This window comes from Echinops telfairi, unplaced genomic scaffold (genome assembly GCF_000313985.2).
Source record: "Echinops telfairi isolate 266 unplaced genomic scaffold, ASM31398v2 ScPeMD7_1;HRSCAF=3_0, whole genome shotgun sequence".
NCBI lineage: Eukaryota > Metazoa > Chordata > Mammalia > Afrosoricida > Tenrecidae > Echinops > Echinops telfairi.
In genome coordinates, this window is record NW_022103896.1 from 68538950 (window position 1) to 68556948 (window position 17999).

General features: G+C 40.3%; 1 protein-coding gene across 1 annotated transcript in view; it reads left to right on the top strand.

Moving 5' to 3' along the window:
• The window catches only part of EYA1 (EYA transcriptional coactivator and phosphatase 1), a 170871-nt gene that overhangs the window by 36173 nt on the left and 116699 nt on the right, over positions 1-17999 (top strand). Inside the window, exons 5-7 of the mRNA XM_045285819.1 lie at positions 8754-8823; positions 9123-9268; positions 13649-13786. Of these exons, the coding sequence (XP_045141754.1) occupies positions 8754-8823; positions 9123-9268; positions 13649-13786 (354 nt within the window). The remainder of the gene's footprint in view (positions 1-8753; positions 8824-9122; positions 9269-13648; positions 13787-17999) is intronic.

A 17999-nucleotide genomic window follows, 5' to 3' on the forward strand; every position in this document is an offset into this window, starting at 1 on the left:
GGGAAGGGGTCCTTTTTCTACTAAACCCTCCGGAAAAAGTATGGAAAGCAACAGATATATTTCAAGTGGAGAGGGTGGCAATGCATTGAGGGAATTCCTGTTGGCTTCTTCTGTTCAAAACTTCCCATGAGGCTAAGGGTAAAAGCTACATCCCAACGAGAGCCTGAAAGCCACATGACCGCTCTCACTTTATTCCTGATCTCCCTCGCTTCCTGCGACTCCGCCAACATGCCAGCCGTGCTCCCGAGCGGGGACCTTGGCAGGCACTCTGCTGGACACATTCTTGCCCGCTCAGCTGCCCGACTCCCTTACGGCCTTCAAGTCTCTTCTCAGACCTCCCCTTCTCCAGGGGATGCCCACCCTGGCCACCTTTCTCAGTGTGGCCCCAACCTCCTTACTGTTTTCAGCCACTAAACCATGGTGGCCCAGGCTAAACCAAAAGCGACTAGAACGCTGAGCAGACGAAGTGATTTCTTTGCACATTCTGTCTGTTCTTTGTGCCTCACCCCCACCAAAAGGGAAACTCGGCAAGGGAAGACATTTTGGCCTGGTTTTGTGTACCTCTGTAGCTCCAAATACCGCCCCCGCCCCCCCCCAAAGGGATCTAGTACAAATTATGCACTAAGAAAATTGGCTAGGTTAATTAAAGACCCCATGAAGGAATGGCCGTAGCCATATTTCTCTGACATGACTCAGAAATACAAGTTTGAGGAGTTAAAGATGACTGAGCTGGAGCAGGCGTGAAGTGGGTTGCTAGGAGACCGTTGAGAGGCATGCAGTGAGATGAAGGGATGGACAGAGACAGTGGGAAGTCCACGCGGACTGTCTGTCTGCTGTATGGCGAGCACTTTTTCTTGACAAGGGCTCAGCAGCCCCAGGATAAAGGGCAGATAGCTGCATTCAGGATTGAAGAAATAGGACATTGGCGAATATTGTGGGAAAAGATACGAAGGTATCAGTAAGAGAATGGTTTACAATCATCTTTTCATGTACGGAGGACGAGCAGAGAAGGAAGTGAAGCCGGAGGCTCCAAACAGAGAATGAATATGCCACAAGTCCCGTGGGCCTTGATGTAGGTAGAGATGATGTGAAAGAAGGCTGAATGACATTCCGGAAAGAAAGGATGTTCCTTCCTTAACCGTGAAACCCAGTACATCCAAGCTACACGTTTCTGTCGTTAGAGCTTTGCATTGTTGTCATTCCTTCCTCATCACTACTTAAACATTTAAAAATGTTTTTCTGCTTTGCGGCAAGAACAATAATCTGTTTTCCTTGATCAGAGTTATAGCCCCCACGGCTGCCATAGTGTTGATGAATAGGAGCGGTTCCGTGAATAATCACTTGATGAATACATACATTGGCCAATATCATTTGGTCTACATTTACGGAACAAGAATGAAATGAGTAAAAATGTCCTAAGATGTGACCATGAGCTTGATGGTTGAAGCAGATATCTAGAGTTGAGTCACAAGGAGAAGTGTTATCTGCATAACCCAAAGTAATGCATGGATTTGTCAGGAGAGAGTACTAAGTGCTGAAGGTCATGAAAAATACAAGGCAGTGTGCTGCAGATGGGTTAAAGATCCCCAGGAAAGGACAGGCTGTGTGGGAAAGCAAAACAAAAACAGTGTGGAAGGCGCAATTGTGTGAGGAAGAGAATGTTTTCCTAATTTGGGGGTATCTAGAATGTGAGAGAATGAACAGCCTTTCTTGGGGTGGGGGGAAACAAATGTGGATGACTGAGTTTTGAGAAGGACTTAGTTGAAAGTGGAGATACAGTTATGGGAGAGGCTGGATCTATAGGCAATTTTGTCTCACTTGAATTAATTGTGTGGGCTTAAGACACCAAAGAAAGGTTCCCAGAAAGGGCCTGGGGGTTAGATAAAGGAGCAGGAGGCATAGAGAGCACCACGGAGGTGAGAATTCTTAAGACTCTCTTTTACATTTTTAACAAATGGGTCGAGAATCACCCAGAAATGCTTGAAGTCCTGTTTGCTATCAGGAAGCACGGTGGGGCCAGCTACACGCTGGAAGTTGTGCGTGAGTCTTAAGCCCGTCCTAACTCCACAATCTTCTTTTTATATTATAGTCCAGTTTCTCAAATTGTTCACTCAACAAACTCGGGGAGGCTTAAAAAACACAGATTAAATAGATCATGCTAGAGGGATCCAAGCCTGACACATAATTAATTTCCTCATTTTAAACCAGGCCATGTTCTCTTGTCCTGTGTAGGCAATTACCTTTTGGTCTGTGTACAGGTCCCATACGAGCACAGTTAAGTGTTCTCAAATTCCCGTTCTTCGTGACAATGCTTATTATGTGTTGTGATCCAAACAGTCAAATGCCTTTGCAGAACCAATGAAACGTAGGTAAGTATCTTCCTGATATTCACTGCTATTAGCCAAGATTCATCTGACATTGCAAAAATAATCCTCATTCCACAAACCTCTGCTGTCACCAGCCTATTCCTTAAGAAATCATATGCACTTAAAAGTCTCCATTATGACTATTGTTGGTGCCTTGAGGAAATAGACAGCAAGGATAAAAGTAGAAATGGAGCCACTCTGTCGGTGGTTATAGCTGTCTTCACCTCTGCCCTTCAAGCGACCCAAAAATTAAAAATTATTAACAAAGTGGTAGGTTCATTCTTTCCCATGTGTGTTGGTGTGAGCACCTGGAGGAGAGGGAGTGGTTTTCCAAAGCACGTGACTAGATTGAATGTGCCAGTGTTGTTTACCATGTTTTTAAAATAGAGGCAGCTTCTGCTCTTTTATTACTTGCCATCGAAAAGCAGAATTTTAGTGATTGAAAGTTAATAAAAATAGGGGTTGAAGAGAAAGCGTTTTTAGAGATTGCAAGATACCCTGCCATTACCTCTGCCTTTTCAGATATGTCTTAGTTTCTTATAAATTTGTTTTTAAATTAGCCATGGATGTTGTTGCTCATTTAAAGCTAATAATTGGTAGTATTTGAAAAATTAAAGATATAATCTCGTCTGGAAGAAAAGGAAAAGAAACAAAACAACAACCTTGAATGATAAATATGGTTTATTTCTTTTAAAAAGTATAACTAAAGCAACAGCTTTTAGAGTCTTATTAATTCATTTGGCAATTATTTGTTGGGTACCTACTATGTGCTGGCCAATGTCTTACACAGTCACAAATACAGCAGTGAAAGGTAGAAAAGGCCCCTGCCCTCATGGGGCCATCCTTCTTACAGGAAAGACAGGTGATAACACAGGCAAGTGCTCAGTGTTGGTGTCTACCACCTATCCCTCAGTTTGTCCTCCTGTGGTGGTTTGTATGTTGCTATGGCACTGGAAGCGTGTCCAACAGTATTTCAGATTCCAGCAGGGTCCCCTAGGGTGGAGAGGGTTCATTAGAGCTTCCAGGCTAAAACAGATAGAGGGAGGGGTGGGTGGGGGGAACAAAGAATACATCCTGGCTGTCTACTTCTGAAAATTAGCCAGCGAAGCCCTATCAATGGTACAGTGAAGATGGCACAACTTCTGGGCAACATGGCATTGAGTGCTTCACAGGAAGTTTCCATAAGTCAGGACCAACTTTATGGCAACATCAAAACAAGTGTTAGGGTATGTAAATAGGCAACGACAAGTGTTAAGAAGAAATTCGAAGCTGATCACAGAATAGAACAAAAGAGTCTATGAGTTTCTGTTTGGTTTGGATTACACGGAGGGAGATTCTCTCTTGAAATAGCCCCTAAGTGTATATGTCCTTTTTTAGGCGAGAGGAGTAGATGAAAGAGAGGGAAGGAAAGCTAGGTTAGATGGAGATGTCCTAGACCTTGACCCAGTCTGAAGACATGACACCCAGGTCATCGAGAAGTCCTCCAGGGAACGTCTATGCTCACTGGAAGCCTGCTGCCCAAGGATCCCTGACAACCACAGGGTCACTGGCTAGGAACAGCCCCTGAGAATTGTGACCTTGTCACATTTATGTCGATGGGTTGCAAGTTTGGCAGTTGGGACTGTCCAATTACACTTCCGTCCTGGGAGAACAGAGGTACATTCTCATGGTCTCTGCAGTGATGGTGATTGGACTAAAGCACAGAAAAACCAGAAGTGAGAAACTGCCAGATTAGGGATATGTCTTTAAGTGAGATCTGACTGGACTTACCATAAGAATATATGGGGTATAAGGAAAAGAGGAGAATAAAAAATTCCACTTACTTCTAGATTTGATCCGTTCATCTGAGCGAATAGTGTTGACATAAATGAGATGGGAGTTTGGTAAAAGAATGAATTGAGACCATGTTTATCTTAAAGTCTCTTTTTCCCTTCCCACAGATTGTTAAGCTTGTGAATATTATTTTCCTTAGGGTCTTCTTTCTCTCCCTACTCGGGGGTTCTTCTTTAACTTATTGTATGTGAAAAGTCGAACAATATATATATATATATATATCTGGGTATTTTTTCAGAGGTTTCTCTGGATAGATTCTAATTATTTACCTTTCAGTGAATAGCCATCCAGGTGTGTTAACTACTAGCACCTGCACCAATCAGGCGCTACACAACAAAGACAGGGAGGTATTACTTGTCTGTATGTTCCCAAGGCCCTGTGGCTTGGTTGATATGGACTTTATTCTCTATGGCTAATGGAAAGATGACCACTTTTTGACCTTGATAGATGATCTGGAGTCCTTTGTTTTATTATTCTGTTCCCATGAAATTTAAATTAATGTGAATCCCCGATTAACATTTTAAAAGTCAAATGATATTTAGAATATTTAGGGTGAATGTATTTGAGAGGCGAGAGAACAGTTTCTTAACTTTGGGCCCCACAGACTTTGCAGGGATTGGATTTAGAGAAAACATTCTCAATATTCAGTAACTTTAGAAGCACATGGTACAAAACAGCCAGACACTCTGACAATATTATGAATCCTTAGTTACACGTATAAGCTGGACAATGATTAAGGAAGACCAAAGAAGAATTGATGCATTTGAACGATGGGATTGGCAAAGAATATTAAATATACCATGAAGTGCAAGAAGAACAAATGAACCTGTCTTGGAAGAAATAGAGCCAGGATCTCCTTAGAAGCAAGATTGGTGAAGCTTCGCCTCACATATTTTGGACATGTTATCAGGAAGAACCAGTTTCTAGAGATGTACATGTTCTTGGTCAAAGAGAGGCTCAGCAAGCAAGAGGAAGCCCCTCGAGGAGTAGATTGATTCAGTGACTGCAACCGTGGACACAAGCATAACCATTGTGAGGGTGATGCGGTGTTTTGTTCTGTTTTACCCAAGGCCACTAGGAGTCAGAGCCAGGTTGGTGACACCTAACAATAGCAACAAATATTGACTAAGAGCTCAATCAAATTGACTATGTGTATTTACAAAATGATTATAATACTTTGACCACCATTGATATCATTGTGGGTTTTAAAAATCTATTTTGCGTAGGATTTAAATCTTCCATTCTCACTAAACCACTAATGTCTACTGATTATTGCCTGGGTGTCCTATCAGGGGCTGAGGAAACCAAATCGAATGACGAGGTCCGTGGTCTCAGCAGCCCGAGGTTAGCAAAGGACACTCACATCTAGGCACTAACTGTAATCGATATGATCAGTGCTACATTCCTGATATTTACCACCTTCTAAAAACATGCACAGAGGCAAGCCGTTATCCTAAAGTGGTCCCCGTGGAGAAGTAAGTGTCAGGCATTATAAGGAAGAAGGCTCTTGTGGGAACAAGCGGACACAGACATGGAAAGACATGGCATGTTTGGGCAATCCTGAAGTCCAGGGAGCTAGATGATACTGAACTCGGGAGGGAACTGAAACGGTAATCTCTTTGTATGCCACGCCAAGGAATTTGGAATCGTCCCAGGGATAATGTGAGCAGTCAAAAGATTTCAAGCTGGAGAATGGATGTGATGAGGTTTGTCATTTCAGAAAGCTCACCATGGTGGCAGTACTGAGGATTGGAGGGCCCTGGGTGGACATAGCAGAACTCAACACAGGACCTATAAGGTATAGTAGCCCAGGAGAGAGGACATGAGGATTTGAACCAGTCTGGGCAGGAAAAGAAATGGACATTTTCTAGAAGAGGAATGAGGAGATGACTTGATGGTCATGAAATGGGGGGAATGAGCGGATTTTACAGTTTCTGCTTAGATGGATGGCCAGGAGGTGCAATATGTCACTACAGAAAGAGGCAGACTGGGGTTCAAATGTCATCTTGCCCATGTGTGTCTTGGATTTGTTCCTTATAGTCAACCAGCTCTGATTTCTTTATGTAAGAATTGAGAGCAAAGAATCCTACCTTTAGGGGTTTCTCTGGACAATGGAGTTGCTGTCAGTTGAGAAGAATTAAAAAGACAGGAAGAAGTACAACTTTGAGGGCAACAATAGTGGGCCAATCATCTCATTTAATCTTTATAACAATTCTCTGACATGCCGGCCCTCTCATCTCTGCCAGTTTACAGGAGAATCCCCAGAGACTGAATCACATGGAAACATTGGGATTTGAATGTAGGCTGAAGCTAAACCCGGTTTCCAGAACCTGTGCTCTTAATTATCATACTCTGCAGCCTCTCACATCTCTGTCCTTGAGCACTTGTGCACGATCGCCCATTCACACACACACACACACACACACACACACACACACACACAGTGCTTGTAATCTAAAAGCCTCACAGAACACATCTTTCCTCTGTGTAACAATTCCGATCACTTCTATTTTTTTTTAAAAGGTAATAAGTATTAAGAATTTTTTATAGGTCAAGGTTTGAAAATCATAATTTGACAAACATAGCCTTGGAGCTAGAAAAGAGATAACAACTTCCATCCATAGGGGATATGTTTTTTGTTGCTATCATGAAAAACAAACAAACAAACAACAGAAGCCCAACCGACGATCATTGTTCTGGAATAAGATACTGCTGTGTGAATAACTTGCTGCATAAGTTTAGTTTATTGTTGTCTTCTCTTAAGGCTTTAAAAATGGAGATCGAAGAGGTTAAAGCCACACATGATCTGGGCAAATGGTTGCCTTGTACTCCACCTAATCTCATTAAAATCCTGTCCTCCCATATCTCACTCTACCTACCATTTAGTCAGTTCTGACCCATCACACCTTACAAGATGGGCTAGCCCTGCCCCTGTGGGTTCCTGAGAGTGTCAATCTCTAAGGGAGTAGAACGTCTCCTCTTTCTCCCAGGGCTGGGAGCTGCTGGTGGCTGCAAACTGCAGACCTGTGGTTGGCAACCCACCTTATAGTCCATTACGCCAACCAGGTTCCTTCCACAAAGCCCTTGACTGGTGTTTGCGTGTGAACTTCCCCGTGGGTAAGAGACACAACTTGTCTTTACCTATTTCCATCCGCAGTACCTTGCAGCACGTGGCTTGGAACAGGGTAAGGACTTCATGTGTGCCAACTGACAGAGGGAGACCAGCTGGGTTAGCCTGACCTCTTTTAAGTACAAACTGTGTCCTTGCCAAACTGGCAACCAGATGTGGAGTTTTCTGGCAGCTTGTAAGAGCAGTGCTAATACAAATCTCTTTGTGTGCCCATGTGTTGGATGCGCTTGTTTTAAAAGGAAAGAATGCTTCGTAGATTTTCAGGTTTCAATCTCGTGCTACCACTGTGTCCCCAGCCCCCCAGTGGAAAGGCGCACTTGAAGAGCCTGCAGGGAGTGATGTGACTTCCTGAGAAATATTGAACTGTGGAGTGGATGGCACCTAGGAGAGGGTTGTAATGCAATTAAGAAATGGTAAAGCCTTCAAAGACAGGTTTTTTTGGTACAAGGTGAAAATATAGTTATTACATCTAAGATCATTATAGCTAGAGAATATGGCTTTTAGTCAGTTAAAGATTAGGGAGAGGGCGAGCAAAAGGGCAATAAAATTTTTTTAAAGTGTAAATATAAATGTGTGTGTCCGTGTACATATCGTTGAAAATTCCCATTGCCTTTCTTCACAGTGAAAGAAGCTGAGAACTGTTGGGAGGTTTAATGTTAAAAAGGGTTCTTTTGCTGTGTTCGTTCAAAATGAGGATCAAAGAGCATTTGCTGGGAGGTTTGTGCATCTCTGCAAATGTAGAATCAAGTCTATGTGATTAGACGGAAATTAAATTCTGCCCAAAGACTCCTTAAAAACAAACCCAAATTCAAGTGGAACATATATAACTGAAAGGCAAAAGGGAACCCCAGATCAACACAAGAAAAAACAGGCTTGGCTTGAAACATGAGAAATTTAAGATACTCCTCGGAGTGCATTATTCGTTAAAAAAAAAAGAAAGTTGCTACATCCATGCAGGCAAATGAGGATCTGTCCCAATTTTTCCTCACCTGAGAGAAGAGTAGACCATGTTTCTGGGAAATAAACACAGCTTTTGGTGTGTGTGTGTTCCCTTGAGGACAGACAATGGGCCACATGACCTTTGGAGTTCCTGCCCAACCCTGCGATTCCATTCCCTGCCTCCCTCCTCAGCTTGAGTTTCCAAACACAGTCAGAACTCTGACGTCCCTCCTCCAGTCCTGCCACCGTAAAAACCATCCCAGCATGCTGACAGATAACTAAACACTTTGCTAAGCATTGATTTAAAGTAAGAAATAAAAATAGCTTAACATTCAAATCCTATGAAGCTGAACTATATAAATTTGCCATTTCTGCAGATCGGAAAGGTAAAATATGATCAAAGTATAAACTTTAACTTATATTAGGAAAGCTTTATGCATATTTGGTATGTTGCTTTAATTTTGTACTTTTTTTTTTTTTAACAGCAATTGGGAGCAGTAGCTTCAGTCCAAGACCAACTCACCAATACTCCCCACCACAGATTTATCCTTCCAAGTAAGATGTATTTTCTCTTAGTCCACCATCACCTTTTAGTACCATTCTTGCCCCTTATTTCAAGTCATGCCCACATATTGTAGCTTAATTTAAAACGACAGTGCGTTTCAGAGACTTACATGTTTTAATGACAATTATGTTGCATATCCTCTAGTAGTGACACTGAATATTCCGGTAGTTTGATGTTTGAAAGTTTTAAATGCGGACAAAGTCTGTAACTGGAATTTTTGATATCGGTTACCTTGCATGTTTCCATCTAATGCATGGGCTCTCTATTTTCTGTCATTTCTGACAAATAGCAGACAATACCCACATATTCTCCCCACCCCTTCCTCACAAACTATGGCTGCATATGGGCAAACACAGTTTACCACAGGAATGCAGCAAGCAACAGCGTATGCCACGTATCCACAGCCGGGGCAGCCGTATGGAATTTCCTCCTATGGTGAGTAACCTAGTATGCGTGGCATTGTCTAGTGGGCATACATGCATTTTTTAAAGTTTCTCAGGCAAGATGCTTATCCATTGTCTCCTCGGGGGCCACTTTAGAGAGCATGGCCATCTTTTATGTCTAAATTCTTCATCCGATCCTTTCTAATGAGCACCGTGGGAACTGCTTGCCAATAATCTCGAGGTCAGAGGAGGCAACTAGATTGCGTGGCTTATACGGCCCTTTGCTTTTCCTTTTTCTCCATTTGTATCCCAACTCTTCATTTGCCATTTGAGCCCTTGGCTCTGGAATCCTAAATATTTTTGCACATATTTGCGATAAAACTTCTGTGAATGAAGTCTTTTGGGGTAAAGATCCATTTCCTGTGTATCAGATGCCTCGCCCCCACGATTAGAGGAGGACAAGCAGGATTCAACAAACTCTTGCTCTTAGCTTGAGTGTGGCATTCTTATCAAATTTCCACATTATCAACCATTAGGAAAAGTGATCTATATATTCGCCTCCTGGGCAGCCTTTAGAGGCAAATCAGGAAGCATTTGAAGCTTAGGTCTCCATGTGTTCCTTCCCACCTGGAGATTATCTTTCTCTTGGTACAAGAGGACTCGATTGTTACTGGGTCAATACCTATAAATTAAAAGTAAACTTAGCAAATCTCAACAGCTAATCGAAAAGTGGAGAATCTCAAAGCACCTTTTCGTCAGCTGAATTTCGATCTGCCCCTCCACTTTTAAATAAATTGAACTATGTAGTAAAATAGGAACTATTGGCATATTAAGAAAAAATGAAACTGGTGATCAAGAAAAATGCATGGAGATTTAGAGGAGAGGACTGATGGAATAAATACCCTGCTACGAAAAAGCAGCTTTACCAGTTCAGACTGTTCATAATATGTACACAGCAAACATCTCCTAAAACCTGGCTTATTTTCTGAACAATACTTGTAGTTTCTTGTTAATTAATAAAATCACAACTATAGCTAGAGTCACTAAGAAGAAGATTGTCACAACATTAGCTTTGGCATCTTTTAATTCTTTGAATAATTTTGTGCTTTTTGAAAAAGTGTTTTTGCAATGAGTTTAATTATGCTGTTGAGAATATTATTTTTTTGGTAATATTCTTGTCTGTCACATATTGAAAGAATTGTTCCTTTTCAAGCATTTTATTAATACGTTCAAATGTAATTAGTTCATTCTTTTACATTGTTCATTTTTTGATCCAAATCAAATTGATCACATCTATGTTTCTGAATCATATGAAGAGTAAGTAAACTCTAAATTGGGCATGACTTCAAATTTTAAAATTTTATTTTACAAAACTATCAGAATTGAATGCCATCTAGCTAAATCAGCCACTGGAAACAGTCTTAAATTGACTGTAGAATAATCTTTCATTTGTGTAACCTATTCAAGTTTTTTCATAATATTACATAGAAATTAAATTTGTCTCTCTATAAATGTTGCTTTTAAAATAATCCTGAGCCAAAACAAGGTTAAGGGTCTATGATTTGAACTGAATAACACTGTTTCCGTTATGAGTCAAGGTATTCCCAACTCTTATTCTCAAAATATTTTATAATTATTTAAAATGTAAGTGAATTTCCAGTACAAACATACTGGCGTGCTCCAGACTTAGCCCAGGCTTCCATAGGAAGATTATCGTTTTTATTCCTGGCTGGTCTTTCAAGTACATACATTCTCTTTGGTCTTCTTGTCCCTTACCCAATCCATCACCATGGTGTGATAGACCCTGGGTCTCCCATTTCCTGGGTGGTGGGGTAGGAACTCTGCCAGTTCTAAACCATAAAGGAATGCCTACCCACCCCCATCCACTCCCACCCTCCATTTGGCTGTTTGAAAGAGTTCTCCCAGAGGGTGAGGTGAGCAGAGGGCCCGGGAATAGGGTGCTAACTGGTCATGAGGATGAGGTTTGATGTGAGAGATAAAGATCGGTTAAGTAGAGGAAAGCACAGTGTGAAAGACTTTGGTCTCAGGGCCGCCCGTGGTTATAAATCTCCGAGGGAGAGTGATTCTCAGTCCTTGGCACTTCTCTGGTCACCTCTCTTCTTCCTTCGTTAGTGCTTGAGTATGAGGAGAATGCTCCCAGTTCTTCTCATCAGGTTTCTCTGTGTCTTGGCTCATGGTCGATCATAACACGTTGGCGCCTTCTCTCCCACCTCTGGTTCATGAAGGAAGTGTGCCTAGTCACGTAGTGTACATGCTGATAGTCAGGGTCCACGTCTTAAAATTAAGTCTTTCGTCAAGAACTTGTGCATTCTGTTATGTAAGAAAAGATAACAATACTTGCTTATCGTGGGAATAATCGAGAAGGAAGAAAGAAGAACAGCCCACACTCTTGTTTGCTGCAGCAGCTTGGAGGTTACCATCATCATGAGTTTGCCGTCTTGTGGGGAGACACAATGGCGAGAAACGCAGCTAAAATTGCCTACCACATTTCCTTTGACAGTTCTTGTCACAAAGGTGCCTACCTCTAACAGCCAGGCCACGACAAGGTGCAGAGCAAGGTTAGAAGAGGACCATTAAACCCTCAAATGCCGAGAGGAGGAGGGCATCTTTCCACAGGTGACAGCATAGAGAGAAAGGGAGTTTCTTTCTAGAGTCATCGAACCATGTGTTGTGGACAGGTGTCTCCCCGGGGACCATCTCTGGGCCTGGTCTTCATGGGTCTGGCATAGCCTGTGTGGTGGATAGCATGGGTTTGTTTGATTTCTTTCTTTTGGAGGCGCGGGTCGTAAGTGGAAAGGTCACGATGAGGTTCTTCAGAGATACTCCAGGATTCGAGTCAGCTCCCTCAGCCAAGAGTCGGATTCCTCTGCTGCCTTAGGAAAGTTACCTAACAGCATTCTCCTGATGCAATTCCCCTAAAATGGAAATGAACAGTAAGACTACTGTGTATTTTAGATCCTAAAGATATCACGTCTCTTAAGTGCAAAGTAAAATTATTCAAAAATGTGGATTCCCTTGGCAGGAAAGTTCCTCCCGCTTTTCTGTGGGAGCTGAGGGCAGTTGTAAGCTTCCATGACGGTCTTGAATTAGGAGCCAGGCTGAGCCCTGTGCAGTGCTGCTGCCAAACCTCGTCCTGAAGTTAGGGCATCAGCCTGGGGCTCTGGGAAATAGTTTAGGTCCACAAGTGCATTGCTTTTTTTATTACCATATGATAAAAGCAAAACATGCCTCAGGCTACATTTAAAGCCCAGTATATTTGAATAATGTCCAAAACTAGAAGAGAGAACCAAAGAAATCTTGGTCAATCTCACTTATTTATAGATTTAGAAATCACTTTATAAATGTGTACATCATTCTGGCGTCTTATCATATTCAAGTTCTGTAGTGGTCTGCTTCCTCCTTATTTTCTTTTTCTTTCTTTGTTAAAGGCTTTTAAAAATCTTTTTTCTTTTTTGAACAGTTTTATTGGCATTGCATTCACCATTATACAATTCAATACTTCACTGATATTAAGAAGAGTTGTCCAACTTCCTCCTTTTTTCCTGAGAGGCTCTAGATATTCAGGAGAAGGATATTACCCGATTGCTTTGTGCTGTGCCCACTATTGTTTCCTCTGACTTCAAAAGGAGTTGTACTGAGATCAACTTTGTATCATGCAAAGAGTAAAACATGGAAAATGTGCTAGTTCAGGGTTGGGGAACCTGTTTTCTACCAAGGGCCATTTGGATATTTATAATGTCATTTGTGGGCTATCCAAAATTAGCAGTTTAAAAATTAGCCTGCTGTATTTGGTCAAATATTCCGTTAACTCACCCCCCAATTTCATGGCTAGAACTGCTTCTCTTTGGGGAGGCATGCGATGTGCAATGTCAGCTGGTACTGATGGTTTAGGAGGCCTTAGAAGCCTGCTGTGACTCAGAATTGACAAAACGGCGCTGATATTTCCTTTCTTTCTTTCTTTCTTTCTTTCTTTGAGATATAGCCTGAGGACTGGACATTCCCAATCCCTGTTCTCATTAGCCACATTTTAGGTAATAGGATTTTTATTTTGACAGTAAGTGGCATAGCAACTTTAGGGATAGTGTACCTAGGATTCAATTATGGTCATGTCTCTGACTATAAACGAGATAGTTTTTAACTCTTGCAAAACAGCAAAAAGAAATACACACACACTATCAACAGATTTATGTTGTACAGAAAGTTGAATTCACTAAAACAACAATAAAGAACCCCATATTCAGATCTGAAATAAGAATACAATTTTAAATGGAAGTCATCATTCATAGTATTTGCTATTAAGCTGTTAGTAGGACTCATTTGATACTAAACAGTGATGGGTGAATATTATGTTTTGTATATTTACCAGCTTTTGAAAACGAACAGACAGATAAGCTATCACTAACTGATTTAGGTGCATTGTGGGCAGGCATCAAGACTGAAGGTGGATTGTCACAGCCTCAGTCCCCGGGACAGACAGGATTTCTGAGCTATGGCACAAGCTTTGGAACGCCTCAACCTGGGCAGGCACCATACAGCTACCAGATGCAAGGTGCGTATGCATACTGTCGTTGCTCTTCTCAGTAACGCTGTGGGCTCACAGTTAATTTCAGACGTAGACTCTGATCTTCTGATGCGTTTTCATAGAAAGGGGGCCTGGCCTTGGGATCAGGGCACTTCGTTCCAGGTCAACTTGTCACTTACCAACTGAATTTTCATATTTATAACGTTAGGGGGTTAGGCTAAATGATCTCTAAGGTTCTTGTCCACATACTGTGACATTCTCAGAGAAGCTTCTATTTTCTGTCTTTGCTTCTCTCAATTTAGAAAAGGATACAAAAACAGAGAATCAAATGCATGAGGCTATTGTGCCTTCTTTACTAAAAACGTGTACTTGGTGTGGCAACTTTTCTAGAAAGATTGCCTTTGTTTTCCTTATAGGGAAAAACCCCAACTCTAGAAATAGGGTGTATGGTGTACCTGGGCTAACTCTGAGGACCAGGAGATTACATGCCTTTGATTTTGTTCTTGAAAGTACAGTCAAATCTTAATGCAAGAGTCCCTGGAGCACAGTGGCTAACAGAGAGGTCAGAGCTTGTATCCTGCTACTGTTCCGGGGAAGAAAACACTTGCCTGTCTACGCCCATCAAGATTGCAGCCTGGGAAACATTCTGGGACACTTTCAGAGTCACTGTGACTTGGAATAGACCCAGTGATGTGCAGCAACAGTGTCAGTGCAAGTGACATGGAATGAGAACTGAAAAGTGTCAAATTTTTGTTTTCAAAAATTCAGTGGGCATCCCTTGTCACTAGCAGATTACCATCATGTCAATGTATCCATAATGTTCCTAAGGATAATTCTCACACAACTTAAACATTCTCCTAATATCTTGATTTAACCACAAAGAAATGTAGCAAATCACTTTAGCCTCTGAGTTGAGCAAAACTTTACACACAGTTAAATTCAATCCATCCCTCCTCAAAAATCTTTGATTGAAGTTCTCCTTATAGCAATGATGTTTTTCACTGTTTTTAAAAACATGACTGCTCATTATTTTAATATGATTTGTTTATTGCAGATAAATGAGAAAAATCACTTGTAATCTCAAAGTTCACTATGGTAGATTTTGATATTTTTCTAGATATGCAACATGGGATCACATTTTCTAGTATGGTACTTCCATTTTTCTATATTAAATCACCTTTTAAATCAGAAATGCTATTTGATTGAATCATTTCAATGGCTGTATGATTTTTATATGTAACATGCCTTATTTAACTAATTCTCTGTTACTAGATATCTAGTGCAATGCTAAGAATACCTTATTTTTCAGAATAAGATTTCTTTGAGTGGTGGGAAGTATGTTAAAATTGAAACTTGCTAGGTAAACTGTTTCATAGTTTGTGTTAGTCAGGGTAGACTAGAGAAACAAATTGATAGACACTCATACATGTATAAAAAAGAGCTTCATATACAGGAGCAATCGAATATTGAGAAAACATCCCAGCCCAGTTCAGATCAAATCTGTAAATCTGATATTAGCCCATACGTCTGATACCAATCTATAAATTCCTCTTCAGACTCACAAAACACATGCAATGACGCTGAATGCAGGAAGATCACAGGCCAGTGGGTGGGAAGTCTTGTGGATCCAGGGGTGGTAGAGGCATCTCAGCACTAGCAGGGTTCTCCACATGACTCCTTCAGCTCCTGGGCTCTAGCATAGCTCCATGTGTCTTGTCAGCAAGCATGTCTCACAGGGAGTAAGCATGTGTCCCCCCTCCAGAGAGCTATTTATCTCCTTAGCGCCTCCAACTGAGGTCATCAAGCTGCAACCTGATTGACCTGCTAAACTCCACCCCTTCACTCTTGAGTCTCAAACTGACAACAGATTATGTAACTGCCACATAGTTACAGTATTTTAGGACTTTATTATATATTTACATAAGGCAAAGTTGTGAATTAAAAATTCAAACACTGGATATCTTATTTTGAATAAATTGTTATTTGGGTAGTGACAAGATTTTGTGACTTTAACATGCAATCTTATTAATAATGTTTTTTTCTGACAACAAACTAAAATTATATGTGACCTGATTTTTATAATCTTTCATATTTGGCTTGCTATAGATATAAAATATCTCATCCTGAATTTTTGATGATTCTTGATTAGTATTTGGTGGACTACAGATCAAAAGCCTCTGTAGTAAAAACAGTTCTTAAAGGGACTGAGCAGTTATCAAGATATAGTAATGGGTGAAAGATGAAGCTTTCTACTCTTGTAAAGAGTTACAGTCAAAAAATAAAAAGAGTTACTGTCTTGGAAACCCACAGGGCAGTTCTACTCTGTCCTATAAGGTTGCTGTGTATAGAAATGGACTCTGATGGCAGTGAGTTCTAAAGTTTTCTTTAAAGTTATAGAACATAGAGGAGGTTGGAAATGAAGGAGGAGAAAGAGAAGTGAATTGGAGATGGAGGTTCTGAATTTTACAAAAATAAGTAGACCGTGTCTAGCACCCACTGCATCATTGCTTTTCCACCCAGGAGGTCATTGCATCTGGCTCAGTGGATAGTGCACTGAGTTTCTTTGTGGGTTTGTGTTTTTGTGAATCCCCTGGTTGCGGTGCCATTTCCAGTGGGAATTTAGAACCCATATTTTATGACTTAGATTAGTTCTAACGAATATTTTGATAAAGGTATTATACTAAATTTTAGAAGATTAGATGTAGTATGACTTCCACATATCTATTCAGAGAGTAATATGCTGCTGACTTGAAAGTTACCTTGCTAATGTGATGATTGATAATGATAAATCATATGCTATAGAATACTCATGACTAGATTTTGATAAATAATTAAATTCTGGCTAATGTCTATTTTTAAAAAATTGAATGCAATATGAAAATGCCTTAGCATTAGTAAATGATATGTATGTTTACTTTTGGGAATTCATTTACCTTGAATGTCTTTGTTAACCCTTAAAAAAAAACAGTAATTTCTATAATGCCTAAAATTCCTTTCAAAATTCTCTTAGTTGACTTAGTCCTTGATAGGTAACAGTAATCTCTGACTTTCATCGCTTCTTATACCTATTTAAATTCTTAGTCTTAGATCACAGTGCATCTATATATGTGTGCATGTATATATGTGTGTCTATATATATTTGTCTATATATGTGTGTGTGTGTAAGATTTAGAGGTATTATTATCTTTTTCTCCAGAAAGATACTTCTAACCTTTAAAGTATTATATATGATAATTGGTCATCAGATAATTTAATCTAATAGAAATTCATAATTCTAAGGGTTCATAATACTAGGACACATATTCCAATAGCATAGATAATGCAAATAAGCTGAATTTTGTGAATGCTTGGCTGAAGCATGGTCCTGTTTACAGAAAAGTTATTAAGACCTTTTCTTTAGCTCTATTAGACATAGGAAGAGTTGCTAAAGAAACAGTGGAACCTGGCACCCTGTTTAACAGCATACGTGTGCTGTCAGACAGGTTGCTTAACTACCCTTCCGTTTTGATGTCTGGGCCTTCCTCACCTTGATTATGTGTGCTTGTATTTCTGTTTCCTCTGTCTATGGTACCTCAGTGTTTAACAGAGTGGGACAGGACTATGATGCAGTAGAAGTTAGAAATTAAGATTTAGAAGAATTCTAGTTCTCTTCATTTGGTGCTATGCATATAGAATTGAGCATAATAGGGTTTTTAATAGTTTATTGGCATTAAATTCACATATCATACAATTCAATAGTTCAGTCATATTAAGAAGGGTTGTACAATCATCACCATAATCAATTTCAGAACATTTTCTTTTTTCTTGTACTCATTGTTATTAGCTCCCCGTTTCCCCACCAACCTCCCATGCCAAGCCCCCAAGAGACCATTAATCCAGCTGCTGTCTCTATAGATTTACGTGTCCTAGATTTCATAGATAGAAAAACATGCAAAAATTACAACAAAAAAGCCAATAACAATAACAAAATGAAACAGAAAAACTTCAATTGAAAAGAAAGCAGAAAATATTAAAACTAGAACAAATTTTAAATGTGTCAAAGGAAATGTATTTTTGTTTTATTTGAAACTAACATCTGTGTCCCAAATTATTTAATTCAGTTTCCATTTCACTTTCCCTCCTTTTATAATGACCCTGACCAGTGTTCATGTCTAATGAATAACTACTCAAGAGGGCTTGTGTGTGTGTGTGTGATCTCCTTTTTAAAAAAATCATTTTATTAGGGGCTCATACAACTCTT